The sequence below is a fragment of the Pyrus communis genome, chromosome 4, assembly GCF_963583255.1.
Source record: "Pyrus communis chromosome 4, drPyrComm1.1, whole genome shotgun sequence".
NCBI lineage: Eukaryota > Viridiplantae > Streptophyta > Magnoliopsida > Rosales > Rosaceae > Pyrus > Pyrus communis.
In genome coordinates, this window is record NC_084806.1 from 8,634,856 (window position 1) to 8,651,285 (window position 16,430).

The window sequence follows — 16,430 nt, forward strand, 5'->3', positions numbered from 1 at the left end:
GTTTCACACAACAAGAATTTTGTACTATTTTACTATTGGCTATAGTGCATCAGTAATTTCATGGACAGTGACGTCTGCCTCCACAATGCAAGTATCCTTCAACACAAACCCCATGTTTGCCTGGTTGAATAATCCCAGAGTAATAAATCTCATCCATCCCCTAACTGAATTTGAGCCACTGAACCAGTGATTCGCTGCAATCACCAAAAAGGATTCTCAGCTCAATAGTATATTGGAAAAAAGGGTAAAAGGGTGACTCCAAACTAACAAGACTCTCCGAGTAGGAATATCTATCGTAAACAGTTTTACTCTTATGCTGCAAAGAGTTTGTTTCCACAAGAGTAAAACATGCAAATAGAGTTGGTTACGAACTTTTAATAAAAGATAGAACTGAATGACACTAAACAAATTAAATTGTTGTCTATATACGGTTTATTGTCCTGTTGCTGAAAATATTCAGTTGCTTTCTGCTAAATACTAGAAGTTCAACATGAGTTCAACATTTCAAGAGTGCACCAAATGGGCATGCCCCGGACACTGCAGTCTTCAAGTTCAGCACATTCTTGAAGAAACACTCGAATGTTTTCAGAAAATGGACCGTGAGGACGACTGATTGGGCCACCCGAATCACAAAACGAATTAAACCCTAAAATCTTTCTCTACGACCAACCAAAAATTTTGAACATCTTCAGTAGGTTGCAATCAGAAATTCTCGATATTGGCTTTCCACTGAACGCAGGTTCAATAGTAAGTAACACCAACATGGTACGCCATCATGGCTCAAACACCTCCAAGAACTAGAGTCTCATCGCCATTCATGGTGGGAATTTTAGCATGATGGCGGCAATAAAACCACCCTTAATTGAACGTTAATTGAACGTTTTTTAGATGTCCTAATCCCAAAAGCTTTACCCTTACCATAGTCATGCCTGTCATTCAGCCGGTCTAGGATTCATAGGGTAAACTCTGCATATATTTGACAGCCAGGAGGAAGAGATTTCGGTTCGGCTAACGTCAGATAAAAAGCCAGATGGGTTCGAACTCCATTGTCTTTTCCCTTGGGATAGAGCTGCATCTTCCTGCAACAACCACCACCACATTTACAACACCTTCAGATAAACCGTGCTTAAGTTTTTCATTATCTTCGAGAGAAATTTCTTATACTAAGAGCGAAGTCTAACAAGTTTAGTGTTTATACCATTTCTGGTCTCCAGCAATGAATGTTTTTGAGTCGTAGGATTCCGCGTCTAGCTTTGATAATTTGTCAATCCTCCGAGTATTCTTGTACATAGTAGGATCCTTTACCAATGATAGACACTCTCCTTTGCCTGTGCTTCTCTCTTTAGAAACGAAGACCTCTGCTCCCAACACTTGGGTCATCTATGAGAAATCCATTCGAAGCTTCAGTGAAATCTTTGTAGGAGAGAAATTGATCGAATCCCCAATCGAGTTTCATCCCATGAAACCGCCTTTCCTTTGGATCTGAGCAATGCATATTTAAAAAGATCTGAAAATGAGACAAAGCTTCCCAAATACGAGAACTATAAACTTTTTAATCGTTGAGTTAAAAGAAAGAAATGGTACCTTGAAGAACGAAGTAATTGCCATTGTTCTGATCGAGTATAGACAACCTTAAAACAGCATAAACTTCTGAAGAAATCTGGGGAGCAGTTGCTCCAGGCATTACCAAGTAGAGAGAGATGTGGTCTTTCACATTCCTGTTCTTGTTTCCATTTGGATAGAAAACCAGTTTCCTGCAGCAAAACAGCAATTTATAGTACTCTAACGCAGCTCCAAAAAAAGAAGAAGACATTAGCAATTAACGCAAAGCTTATGAGAAAAGGAACGGTAAGAACTTGTTCTCAGAAATAGAGAGAAAGGATTGTACCATTTGTATCCTCCGGCTTCAAAGTCGCCAGATTCATATTTCTCCAAGTTATGTTTGGTGAGCAACGGAATCGATTGTAATGTATTTTTACTGTGTAATGAGTTGGTGGTGCATCCGAAATCGTTCTCAGTATCCCTGAAAAGAAACGTGTACATTAGCTACTAATTTCCAACTTCAACACACTCAAGCAAACAGATAAAGTATCTTACCATCTTGGTCATCGAAGTTGAGATTCGTCTTATCAACAAACTTGATTTTCCGATAATTTAATACAAGTTACAATGAATTCAACCGGGTTTTCTGTTCTAGAACCAAATATGTTTTCCTGCTTATAAGGAAAAATTAAAGGTGTATTATTCCTAACTTGAAAGCTTTTAAGGATATATAGAAATGTTGTGCTTTGCTTCAAAAGAGTTGCCATTGTTTCATTTGAAAGGTATCCATCACCTGCTTGTAAGGAAAAATATAGGTATTATTCCTAACTAGAAAGCTTTAAAGGATATAAATGTTGCAGATGACTCTTTAAAGCAGTGACGGAAAGTAATCATGCCTATGCACCTAAGAGCGGCTTCGATCTCTACCGATCCTCTCCCCCCAAACACTAACAATTGATCCTAGCAATGCTATTGTTTGTCAAGAAAAAGAAAAGGATAGAACGGTCATGCTTTGCTTCAAAAGGTTGGCTTTTTTTCATTGAAATGGTATCCATCACCTGGTTTTAGGTGCTTCGAAACACATATTCTGCAATTTTCTTTCTTATTAAACTGAACAGTTTTTACGGTTTAGCATTGTCAAGGAAGTTAAGATTGCACAAGCAAAACAAAGTTTCAGCTATACACAAGAGATGTTAGTCGTATGACATTACTGGTCAAGACTCGATATATTTGGCGCTCAACCATATTTTTGAACAAAAAATGCATTTCAATCATTTTTGAAACAAAAGCACAAACTTGAGCCCAACATAAATTCAAAGATAAAAATGCCTTTCAACCACAAGTCATTTGGTGGGAAAGGATTGCTGCTCTAGAGTTCTATTGAAGCGCCACATTTAGTACAAACCATATCGTAGACGCAGAACTTTCATTCATATTCGCAAGTCAGTTAATATCATTTTAGCAACATTGAAACTGAAGACTAGCAGACTGCAGTGCTTTTGCAGCTCCGAGGAAAGTGACATTGGCCTCCACTATGCATGTTTGAAAGTGTCCAGTGGAATGAAACAAGGCCAACCAAAACTTTAATCCGAGGGACTGAACCAGCGATTAGCTACACGGAATAAATCCTCATGTTATATGGGACTATATACGTAATTTAACATTGAAGGAGGCCAAATTTACCTTCAGAACACTTGTTCAAGGAAGGGATTTATCTACAATGCGCAGGGAAAGCTCAGCAAACACTTTAGAATCATGAAGGTCTTCTGAACCATCCAATTCCAAGTAAAGTGAAATATGAGTACCCTTCCCATCATAATTTCCTTTCGGACAAAGCTGAATCTTCCTCCAGCGACCATCACAAGAGGTATATGAGAACATTTCAAGATTCCATTAACCTTTCAAGTTTAAATAAAAGGCGCAGTTTTTTACATTAGAAGAAAAACTACAACTTGACACCTTAAGGGATAATGTAAACATTATGTACGTACAAATTGCATGTGTAGTTCAAACCTCTGAAAGTGTATCCATCTCTTTTATGTTAGATGAAAATTGACTTCAGCAAAGAAAAGGTCACTAGTACAAAAACATATTTGCGCGACAGCAACTTGCGCAACGGAGCAAATTGTGTTGCGCAATGGTGACAACAAAGTGTCACACAGGGACATTTTGCGGAAATCTACTTTGCGCGATGAAGATTTGTGTTGCACAAAACATCTTCGCGCAACAAAGGTGTACCTTTGTCGCGCAATGTTGGGAAAAAAAAAGCCGTCAAAGTCTTGGTTTGGTGGCAAAAACTTGCGTGACACACAGACAGTGTCGCGCAAACGTCCTTTGCGCAACGTTTTGTTTCACCATTGCGCAAAGACTATTTGCGCGGCACGGTATATGCGTCGTCGCACAAGTTTTTGCTCCAAACCAATACTTCAACCGCTTTTTTTTCCCAACATTGCGTGACGAAGGTGTACATTCGTTGCTCAAAGCTGTTTTGTGCAATAGAGGTACACCTTCGTCGCGCAAAACTGTTTTGCGCAATGAAGACTGCCGTTGTGCAAAACTGTTTTGCGCGAAGGGAGTGTACCTCCGCCGCGCAAAGTCAACGACTTTTTCATCTTCACTAAAGCAGTTTGGGAGGCAAAAACTGCAAACCTAGTTGCAGCAGCTACCCTCCTCCCCCATCTCTCTTCAAAACCTTCTCCAATCCCTCCCTTGCTCTTAAAGTTATCATACAAATATTTCATCTCTCTTCATCATGCAATCCCTCCCTTGCAAGCCAGGACTGGAGAAATCGGCGATGGCAAGATTTTTGGTAAGTCTCTAAGCTTGTTCATTTTGAAACTACAAAGATACAGTCTACAGTAAGCACGTAAGCATGTTAAAATAAAATTTAAATGAATAATTATTACTTTAACATGTTAATATCGATTACTTTAACATATATAATTATTAAATTGTGTTGAACATGATGTAAACTGAATTAAACTATAACACCTATATAAGTTAGCTTATTTTTAGACAATTTTTTAGGTATACATAATTGTTTGATGGCTTTGCACCTTTCTATTTTGTCACCTACAGATGTTCTAAGAGAAACACATACCCCTCCAGAATCTGGGAGGATCAGAATTGTTTGATGGCTTTGAACCTTTCCATTTTGTCACCTACAGATGTAGATACGTGTTGTCGTCGCGCAAAGACATTTTGTGCGATGCAGGTTGTCTCTTCGTCGCACAAACCCTGCTTTCGACGAAGATTTCATTGGGCTAATTTTCAGGCTACGTTTTTTGATTTTGCGCGACGAAAGTACTTACATCGCGCAACTGTTTTTTTTTTTGTACTAGTGGGTATTGATAAGATAGTAAATTGAAAGCCTATTGGAGATACGATTTCAGGTCTTCAGCAATTAAGAGTTGTGAGTAGTAACTCTCAGCATCTAACATTGAAAAGTTCTCAACCTTCCAAACATGCTTGCACTTAACAGCATCCTTGATCATTGATAGACGCTCTCCCTTTCCTATTCTTCTTCCTTTACAAACAAAAACGTCCGCTCCAAATACACTTCCATGAGCTATCCATTGGAAGCATTAGTAAACGCTTTAAGAGGGATGAATTGATCAAAACCCGAATAAGGCATACTCCCATGAAAACACTTTCCCTTTTCATTGACATCTAGTTAAGAAATGCAACATAAAAATGGATCACCAAATTAAAAGTAAGACTAAGAAAATATGAAAAAGAATGACTCGTCACATCTACTTGATGATGCAATACCTTGAAAAACCAAGTACATCCCTTTATTCTGATCAAGCAAAAAGAACCGAAATCAACATAAACTTCCCAACCAGTCTGTAGGGAACCAGCATCCGCCATTTCCAAGTAGGGAGAGATTTGGCCTGCCACATTCCTAGTTTTGTTTCCATTTGGGTAGAGCACTAGTTTCCTGTGACCAAACAAAAATATAATTGCAAAATATTGTTTTTTTTTTTTGGTATTGATGAACGACTTGAAGAATCGAAAAATATAATTGCAAAATAACCAGATCGAGTTCCGGTGAGTTTTTTAATTTTTTTTTCTAGTAATTTTTTGCTTTTGGAAATGCCAAGATACCGGGAAATAATGCACTTGGAATTTGGAAATATGGAAATTTATCCTTGTTTACGATCTTTTGGGGCACGTTTGTTTGGCTTCACTAACCTGAATTGGACTAGATTGGACTAACTTTTAGTGTAATCCTCTATTTGTTGGCTACCAGGACTAAGTTTAATGGTATTAAGTGGGACTCGTTTTTACTAACTCCTTCGTTAGGTGGTCCTAGCGAGACCCCCCAAATACTAGCGGACTAGCTAAGACCGTCATCGTCCTCCTGCTCGCTCACCTTTTCGTGTTCGTCCTGCTCACCCTACTTGTCATGCTCGTCTTGATCGTCTTGATCGATCTCATCCTGATCGCTGGAGTAACTTCATCGGCCACACTCGCTCGCTCGAGCAGGCCAAGAAATCGTCAGTCTCTCTCTCACTTATCATTTACAAATTCATTTGTTGTTTTGATTATGTGAAATCCGGATTGCTTTGATTCTATGAAATCTGGGTTGGTCTTATGCTGTGAAATTGCTTGTTCTTCAATGATTTCTGCTTCTGGGTATTTTATGATGTAGTTGTACGGATTTGATTTCTGCTTCTGTGAAATTGCAAGTTCCATTTGTTGCCACTGTAAGTTAATTCATCTGTTTCTCTTGATTCAGTCTTTGACTACATTGTTTAGGTGACTTTTAACCTCCTGCATGAAGCTACTTGATATTGTATCTGTCAATCTATGCGAGGTACAAGGTTTATCTTTCTATTTACTAATTTATCTTTAGGGGAATTTTGTCATAATGAGTTAGATAAGGGCTTTCTTGGGCTTATTTAGCATTATAATCAATTAATAAATGGGTCATATGGATCATAATTGTTGCATAAAGTAGTTAATTGGTTATCAATATCATCTGTAAGGAGTGATGTCTGGATTAAGTTTGCAGCTCTATTCCTTTGTTTGGCAGTTTTGTATGGGTTGGATTTGAGCATGAATCCTAGATTGTAAGATTATGGTGCCCTTTAACTAAAGCTTGTCATGTATTTGATGGAAATAATATGAAATAAGCACAACTGGTTGCTGATGGTGATCCAATGTAGTTTTTGGGACCTAATGAGACAATGCTCTGGATACCTGAAACGTCGGTACTGAAAATGAAACATGATTGAGAAAGTCTTAGAAAAACATCCTACCTTTATTTATCGGTACGTCAGATAGGCACACTCTTTCTTTTGCTTTATTTTTACAGCCAATTCTCTGTTTCTCTCTGATAGAATTGATGATATCGGAGCATTGATCTCCTTAACCTCATTTCCTTCAATGATTGGCTATACTTTCTTATGATATCAGAATAGGTTTTGCAGAAGGGGTATGGATGGTGGGCATGATTGATGAGATTAAAATGCCTGTTACGGAAACCAACCGAAACCCAATATTAGTTGACACAAAGACTTGTGTGAAAGATACACTTCCTGCTGAACTACAACGAAGAAATGGAAGGTATTCACCTTTATTAGCTTTTGTTTTGGGCTGATGTTTTGTTGCCATTGATGAGGAAATGCACCAAAATGAAGTGCGGAGTCTGCGGACTATACTAATACACCAAGTTAGAGAAAAGCAGTAGCGTTGGTGATGTTTCAATCAGCATCCTCAGTAAGTGTACAAAGAAGCACAATTCTTGGAGTTGCTTCTTTGGGGTAATTGATGTGTTGGTTGTGCCGTGAATGTCTTGTTCATATTATATCGTAGCCGTTGTTTGATTCAATTGTTGTAAGTTATTCTTTGGACGAAATCGTTAAACAAGAGTTGTAAAATTCAATTGTTTTGTATGGAAAGCTACGCTCAAGGTGCAAAGGATGTCTCTTTATCAAATATAGAAAAGTCATACAGTGATGTTACAATTGTATGTTAAAATTAGGATGAATGAATATGGTATTATTCATGGATTTTGGGAGGCTGTGAAGAAGAAATCGAAATTTTCTTCCTCCAAATTTGTGGTCTGATAAGTTAGAGTTTTTAACAATTTTGGGACATTTGGGTTGCTGAATGTTTATAGATTTCTGAATTTTAGAGGATTAGAAGGATTTTAGACCAAAAAGTGAGTAAGTTTGATGTACTGATTCTGAATTCCTATGTTGTAGGAAAGCGCTGTTTGTTTTTGCAAATTGCAATGCTGCAATGCACAAAAACTCAATATTTTCTTTCGTTTCCAAGCAATTGCGTTGAGTTTAATGTAATTATCATTTGATTTGACTGTGGGTATTTTGCAGTTGAGTTGGATGTAATTCTATCGTTAAAATTTGTAATTTCACTATTTTTCATTATCCTAGTTTTTAGTCCGACACTGCACCAAACGCTTCACTAAATCAGTCCAGCTTAGTATATTCAAAGCCAGTCCAGCTTAGTCCCTGAAGCTAGTCCAGTCCGAAATAATCCGGTGCAACAAACGCACCCTTGGTTGATTAGAATTTCTAATTCGTTCAATTTATTTACGCGTTTTTGTTGCTTAATATTTGTTAAAGATTTAATTATTATTTTATTAGAATTAGATATTGACCCGATTGAGAGATGATGACGTTTTAGTAGCTGACAGATCTTGATGGATGCATGCTCTAAAATGGCAAATTTTTGGTTTGTGTGACAAATTTTAATTCATGTGGATTACATATTTGAAGAATGCATTTTTGTTCAAAAGTTGATATTATATTATGTGTTTTGAGATTCACTTTCAGGCAATTTTTATGGGATACTATAGATGCTTTAACCGTTTAGATATTTATTTAAAAATAAAAAAAATCAAAATTTAATGATTAAAAAGTTCGGAGTATTCTATGCTCTCAAGCACCATAGAATGAAAAATGAAACCGAAAACAAGGAAAGGTATATGAAGAGCGAATACATCCATTGAGGCACTAAACCAGTAATTAGCTGCAATCATAAAAAATGATTCTCAGTTCAATAGTATATTGGAAAAAAGGGTTAAAGGGTGAATCCAAACTAACAGGACTCCTTGGCAAGGAACATCTATCGTAAGCAGCTTTACTCTTACGTTGCAAAAAATTTATTTCCACAAGGGTAAAACATGCAAATAGAGTTGGTTACGAACTTTTAGTAAAAGATAGAATTGGATGACACTAAACAAATTAAATTGTTGACTATATACGGTTTATTGTCCTGTTGCTGAAAACATTCAGTTGCTTTCTGCTAAATACTAGAAGTTCAACATGAGTTTCAACATTTCAAGAGTGCACCAAATGGGCATGCCCCGGACACTGTAGTCTTCAAATTGCAGCACATTCTTGAAGAAACACTAGAATGTTTTCAGAAAATGGACCGTGAGGACAACTGATTGGGCTACCCGAATCCCAAAATGAATTAAACCCTTAAATCTTTCGCTACGAGCAACCAAAAATTGTGAACAATTTTAGTAGGTTGCCGTCGGAAATTCTCGATATTGGCTTTCCACTGAACGCAGGTTCAATACTATATAAGTATGACCAACATGGTAAGCCATCTCGACTGCAACACCTCCAAGAACTAGAGTCTCATCGTCGTTCATGGTGGGAATTTTAGCATGATGGCGGCAATAAAACCACCCTTAATGGAATGTTTTTAGATGTTCTAATCCTTGTTTGCTCGTATGATTATGTAGCAGTAGGATTAGGCAAAATCTTTACCTTTACCATAGTCATGCCTTCCATTCAGCTGGTTTAGGATCCGTAGGGTAAACTCTGCATATATTTGACAGCCAGGAGGAAGAGATTCAGGTTCGGCTAACGCCAGATAAAAAGCCAGATGGGTTCCAACTCCATTGCCTTTTCCATTGGGATAGAGCTGCATCTTCCTGCAACAACCACCAACACGTTTACAACACTTTCAGATAAACAGTGCTTAAGTTTTTGATATCTTCGAGAGAAATTTCTTTATACTAAGAGCGAAATCTAACAAGTTTAGTGTTATATATACCATTTCTGGTCTCCAGCAATGAATGTTTTTGAGTCGTAGGATTCCGCATCTAGCTTTGATACGTTGTCAATCCTCCAAGTATTCTTGTACATAACAGGATCCTTTAACATTGATAGACGCTCCCCTCTGCCTTTGCTTCTCTCTTTAGAAAGAAAAACCTCTGCTCCCAACACACACGTGTCATCTATGAGAAATCCATTTGAAGCTTCAGTGAAATCTTTGTGGGAGAGAAATTGATCGAATCCCCAATCGAGTTTCATCCCATAAAACCTCCTTTCCTTTGGTTCTGAGCAATGCATATTTTAAAAAGATATGAGACGACGCTTCACAAATATGAGAACTATAAGCCTTTTTTATTCGGTGAGTTAAAAGAAAGAAATGGTACCTTGAAGAACGAAGTAATTGCCGTTGTTCTGATCGAGTATAAACAACCTGAAAACAGCATACACTTTCGAAGAAATCTGGGGAGCAGTTGCTCCAGACATTACCAAGTAGAGAGAGATGTGATCTTTCACATTCCTGTTCTTGTTTCCATTTGGATAGAAAATCAGTTTCCTGCAGCAAAACAGCAATTTGTAGTACTCTAACGCAGCTCCGAAAAAAGAAGAAACAATAGCAATTAACGCAAAGCTTATGAGAAAAGGAACAGTAAGAACTTGTTCTCAGAAATAGAGAGAAAAGATTGTACCATTTGTATCCTCCGGCTTCAAAATCCCCAGATTCATATTTCTCCAAGTTATGTTTGGTGAGCAACGAAATCGATTGTACTTTTAGTGTGTAATGGGTTGGTGGTGCATCCGAAATTGTCCTCAGTATCCCTGAAAATAAACGTGTACATTAGCTACTAATTTCCAACTTCAACACACTCAAGCAAACAGATACAGTATCTTACCATCTTGGTCATCGAAGTTGAGACTCGTCATATCAACAAACTTGATTTTCCGATAATTCAATACAAGTTACAAGGGATTCAACCCGGTTTTCTGTTCTAGAACCAAATATGTTTTCCTGCTTATAAGGAAAAGTTAAAGGTGTATTATTCCTAACTTGAAAGCTTTTAAGGATAGAAATGTTATGCTTTGCTTCAAAAGTGTTGCCATTGTTTCATTTGAAAGGTATCCACCACCTGCTTGTAAGGAAAAATAAAGGATATAAATGTTGCATATAACGCTTTACTGCAGTGGCAAAAAGCAATCATACATATGCACCTTAGTGCAGGTTCGATCTCTACCTGCCGATCCCTCCCCCTGAACACTAACAATTGAACCTAGCAACGCTATTGTTTGTCAAGAAAAAAAAAACGATAGAACCGTCAAGCTTTGCTTCAAAAGGTATGCTTTGCTTCAAAAGGTTGCCTTTTTTTCATTGAAAAGGTATCCATCACCTGATTTTAGGTGCTTCAAAACACATATTCTGCAATTTTATTTCTTTTTAAACTGTAGAATGGTTACGGTTTAGCATTGTCAGGGACGTTAAGATTACACAAGCAAAACAAAGTTTCAGCTATACACAAGTGATGTTAGTCGTATGACATTACTGGTCAGGACTCGATGTATTTGGCGCTCAACCATATTTTTGAACGAAAAATGCATTTCAATCATTTTTGAAACAAAAGCACAAACTTGAGCCCAAATTCAAAGATAAAAATGCCTTTCAACCACAAGTCATTTGGTGGGAAAGGATTGCTGCTCTAGAGTTCTATTGAAGCGCCACATTCAGTACAAACCATATCGTGGACGCAGAACTTTCATTCATATTCGAAAGTCAGTTAACATCATTTTAGCAACATTGAAACTGAAGACAAGCAGACTGCAGTGCTTTTGCAGCTCCGATGACAGTGACATTGGCCTTCTGTACCAAATAAAAATATAATTGAAAAATACCCAGATCGAGTTGCGGTGAGTTTTTTAATTTTTTTTTTTTAGTGATTTTTGTTTTTGGAAATGCCAAGATACTGGGTAATAATGCACTTGGAATTTGGAAATATGAAAACCTATCCTTGTTTATGATCTTTTGGTTGATTAGAATTTCTTAATTTGTTTAATGGCTAAATCTCAATTTACTACCCGCATGTTTCGTAATTTTCAACATATGGTACATTAAATTTTTTTCGTTCCAGAGTCATACCTAAAGTGTAAATTTTGGGACAGTTTCATACATCCGTAAGTCAAACTCTTAAGTCTCCTGTTAACTGATAACGTGGCGCCCATGTGGACATTGACAGGGCGTAGAAGAAAATGCTTTGAATTGGTGTATATTCTTCTCAATAAGAGGTACTTATAGGTGTACAACCCTAACATAAATGGAAAGAGAACTAATTACAAGCAATTACAAGAGAATACATGGGATTCCATATCAATTAGGGATCCTACCTAAAATACAAAGTCAACACTCCCCCTCAAGTTGGTGCATATATATCGCTTATGCCCAACTTGTGTAAGAAACTTGAAAACTTGTGACTTGAAACAGTTTTTGTGAGGATATCTGCCAACTGATATTTTGTTCTTATCATCGTTACTTCAATTATTTTTCCTTCTAATTTTTCTTTGATGAAGAACCGGTCAACTTCAACATGCTTTGTTCTATCATGTTGTATCAGATTATGTGCAATGTCACGAGCAGCTTTATTACCACAAAAAAATTTCATGGGCTGATCATGTTGTATACCCAAATCGCTTAACAGAAGCTTAAGCCACAAAATTTCACAAATCCCCAAAGTCATACCTCTGTATTCGGCTTCTGCGCGGGAACAAGCAACCACATTATGTTTCTTACTTCTTCATGTAACCAAGTTACCCCCAACAAACGTAAAGTAACCTGATGTTGAGCGCTTATCATCAATGGAACCTGCCCAGTCTGCATCAGTATAACCTTTAACACTAAAGTGATTATTCCTTTTAAACAAAATTCCTTTGCCCGAACTTCCCTTCAAATATCGCAATATTCTCATCACGGAATTCATATGTTGTTCTCCAAGATCATGCATGTATTGACTCACTACACTCAAGGCATAAGCAAGGTCCAGTCTTGTGTGTGCCAAATACATCAAACGGCCTACTAACCTTTGGTATCTTCCTTTGTCAACTGGTACTTGATTAGGATCAACACTAAGCGTCAATCTTTCTTCTAATGGTGTAGCTACTGGCTGACAAGCTGACATGCCAGTTTCGTGCAACAAATCAATAATATACTTCTTCTGAGACAAGAAAATTCTAGAACTGCTTCTCGACACCTTAATCCCTAAAAAATATTTCAGGGATCCAAGGTCCTTCATTTCAAATTCTGTAGATAGGTATCTTTGCAAGGCCGCACGTTCTTCTGGATCATTACTTGTTACCACCATATCATCTACATACACAATAAGTGCAGTAAGCTTCCCATTTTGTCTTTTTAGGAACAAAGTATGATCAAAGTTACTTTGTCTGTAACCAAATGCTCTCATAGATTTTGTGAATCTTCCAAACCATGCTCGAGGGGTCTGCTTCAAGCCAAGGATTTCTTCAATTTGCACACCTTTCTTTTGTATTTATCTGGAGCATTACATCTCGGTGGAAGATTCATATAAATCTCTTATGTCAAATCTCTATGCAAGAAGGCATTCTTCACATCAAACTGTTGTAACGGCCAATCAAGATTTGCAGCCAAGGACAACAAAACACGAACTGTGTTGATCTTGGCCACAAGAGCAAATGTATATGTATAGTCAATTCCATATTTTTGAGTGTATCCTTTTGCTACCGGTTTTGCCTTGAAGCGATCCACCGTCCCATCAACTTTATACTTCACGGTATAAACCCATTTACATCCCCTAGGTTTCTTGCCTGTTGGTAAGTCTATGATCTCCCAGGTAGCATTCTTCTTCAAAGACTTCAACTTTTCATTCATTGCTGCTTGCCAACGTGGATCAACTAAAGCCTCTTGCACACAGTTAGGAATAGATACAGTAGATAATAGATGCACAAATGACCTATTAGATTCTGACAAGTGGCTGGTAGACACATAATTACTTAACGGGTATAACACATTAGACTCAGGGTTGGGCTTACTCATCGGATACCTAGTTTTGCATTTAGGGTCAGCTTCATAAGTTTAGGAATACCTCGATTGACGTGATCAAGGAGACGACTTGGTGGTGGTGCATCCGGGATCAAGGATGATTGATTATGGTTATTGGGACTTGAGATCGACTGCGAGACAGCTGGCGACATATGATTGTCCAGTGGTGAGGAACCTGGCAGTGAGCTATCAGGCAATGAGTTATCTAGCGATGTCGACTCGTCCCTTTCAAGGTTTTCAACATTGTTTCCATGTGAATGATCACCACTTGTCTCCAAGACATTACCACTTAGTTCCAATTCATTCACTTCATTGTTTTTGTGTGAATGATCACCACTTATTTCCAAGACATCACCACTTAAATCCAAATCATTCACACTATGTATATCTGGAATAATATAATCAAGAGTTTGAACTTCGGTCTGATTCTCCCCCTGAAGTGAGGACTCGGGATTGGCAATGTACATATCATTCTCATGAAATGCAACATCCACAGTGACAAACAATTTTTTCGTCGAAGGGTGATAACAACGATACCCTTTTTGATTTGAGGCATACCCTACAAACACACACTATAAGGCCCGAGGTTCATGCTTACTTCGCTGCTGTTTATAAAGATGAAAGAATGCCACACAGCCAAACACCTGAGGTGGAAGATTAGGAACTGTCGGAGCATCAATATATGAAGAAAGAGTCTAGAGCGGTGTTTGAAAGTCGACTGATCAGGATGGAACACGATTCATGAGATACGCAGCTGAGGTGAGAGGTTATCCCCAAAAAGATAACGAGAGACGTGCCTTGAGCAAAGAGGCACGAACAACCTTTAGAAGCTGACAATTCTAGCGTTCTGCAACACCATTTTGTTGTGGAGTATATGGACATGTAGTCTGATGAACAATACCATGATGATCAAGAAAGGCACGAAGTTCAGAGTTTACATATTCGCCGCCATTGTCACTCCTAAGAACCTGTATTTGTGACTTATATTATACTTGTACCATTTTGTAAAACCGTTGAAACAAAGACGTAACTTCACTTTTGGACTTCATCAAACAAACCCAAGTCATACGTGTGCAGTCATTAATAAAAGTAACAAACCAATGAGCACCACCAAGTGTAACAATTTTAGATGGTCTCCAAACATCAGAATGAATTATCATAAACGGGATTGAACTTTTATACAAACTAGGTGGAAACAAAGTACAATGACTTTTAGCCATTTCACAAACACCACATTTAAAGCTAGAAATGTCATGCTTAACAAATAGGCTAGGAAACAACCTTCGTAAATAACCGAAAGAAGCATGTCCAAGTCGACGATGCCACAACCAAACCTCCGAAGCTTTATCCCTCTCCCTACGAGATCCTTCCACGGCAAGAGCTTGAGTCAAATTTTGAGAATTGTCCAATGTCAGCTCCAAGTAGTAGAGCTTTCCCCTCCGAATACCATAACCAATCGTCTTACAAGTCCGAATGTCCTTAAAAACACAAAAAAAAGGCCAAAAAAATAACAAGGTAATGTAGGGTTACAGTTATTTGAGCAACAAATAATAAATTATAGTCAAAGGAAGGAACAACAAGTACGGAGTCAAGATTCAGGGTATCAGAGAGAGAGATATCGCCTTCCCCAATAATGGGGACAACATTACGATTGGCAACACTAACTATAGTATTGGTGGATGGTTTTAGGGTTTGTACCTATCTAGAACTCATATGTTCAGTAGAACTAGAATTAATTATCCATGAACTATTCATAACAGATGCACAAACTTTGAAAGCCGTACAATTATTACCTGTATGGTCAGAATCTACCTGAGCTTCAGCAACCAATGCACGTGACTTGAACCGATCACGATTGGTCCTACTTTCCTGTTCGGTTTGATCAGATCGATGCATAGTGGTATGAGCCCAAAGTGCCACGGCTCCAAGTAATTTGAGTGAGAAAAGATATGGCCCAAATTCCCAGGCCAACAAAAAATATGTAACTTGGGCTAAAAAAGAATAGTAGCCAAAAACCAACAAACAACGTTTTTATTTTTCTTTTCTTCTTTTTTTTTTTTTTTTTTCTCGTTTTCTTCTCTCTTTTTTTTTTCTTTTTTTTTTCTTTTTTTCTTTTATAATAAAAACAAGGTGCAGGGTTGCACTGCAGAAAAGATATCAATTATGCAGCCGCAATAGTAGCGACGAGGAATATGCAAAGAGTCCTCGGAGATACGCTTCAACCAAGTTCAACGAAATCGGGTTTTCTAGTAGACGGGGACTACGGGATTTCGACCGACAGGAATCGGCGATGATCGCAAACCTAGTGTTGCTGAGAACATTTCAACAGGAGCGGCTCAACAACAATGGGTCAAAAAACTGGGTTGGTTCGCAGACGGATTCGAGAGTTTCGTCTCTCGCAGCAGCAAAATTTCTAAGTTGGGTTTCAATTCGTGGGTACGTGATGCAGCAGTGGATCGTGGCGAGTGGATGCAAGGATCGGTTCGATGAACTTCGGTCAGCAACGACGGCATCGCTCGCTGGTCGGACGGACACTCTACACAACTGGCTGTGTGGTTGGTGGTTGTCAATTGACTCGAATCAGTAACAACGGCGTCGCTCGCCGATTTCACGGTGTGCAGCACAACTGGCTGCACGGCGTCAGAATTGTGAATAATTTTGCGAAAATAATTTTTTTTCTTTCGATTTTCCTTAACCTGGTTCTGGTGCTAAGAAGAAAATGCTTTGAATTGGTGTATATTCTTCTCAATAAGAGGTACGTATAGGTGTACAACCCTAACATAAATGGAAAGAAA

At 38.1% G+C, this 16,430-nt stretch overlaps 1 protein-coding gene and 1 pseudogene across 1 annotated transcript; both read right to left on the reverse strand.

The window, feature by feature from the left end:
• Positions 1–39: 39 nt before the first annotated feature.
• On the reverse strand, positions 40–5,412 carry LOC137732626 (uncharacterized; annotated as a pseudogene).
• Positions 5,413–8,416: 3,004 nt separating this feature from the next.
• On the reverse strand, positions 8,417–13,021 carry LOC137732627 (uncharacterized). Its single transcript, XM_068471934.1, has 8 exons — positions 12,642–13,021; positions 12,304–12,505; positions 10,472–10,511; positions 10,268–10,397; positions 9,965–10,134; positions 9,580–9,865; positions 9,291–9,457; positions 8,417–8,541 (listed from the first exon to the last, which is right to left on the reverse strand). The coding sequence occupies exons 1-8, from the start codon at positions 13,019–13,021 to the stop codon at positions 8,417–8,419; spliced, it is 1,500 nt and encodes a 499-aa protein (XP_068328035.1).
• Between the last annotated feature and the right edge of the window lie 3,409 nt (positions 13,022–16,430).

Bases quoted from the DNA above. Each gene is read 5' to 3' on its own strand.
- LOC137732627 (XM_068471934.1), bottom strand. From the start codon at position 13,021: ATGAGAGCATTTGGTTACAGACAAAGTAACTTTGATCATACTTTGTTC. The intron at 10,512-12,303 runs GTATGACTTTGG...CGGAAAATCAAG, and splicing joins CGCAGAAGCCGAATACAGAG to TTTGTTGATATGACGAGTCT. The intron at 8,542-9,290 runs GTAAAGATTTTG...TTATGATTGCAG, and splicing joins AAGGCATGACTATGGTAAAG to CTAATTACTGGTTTAGTGCC.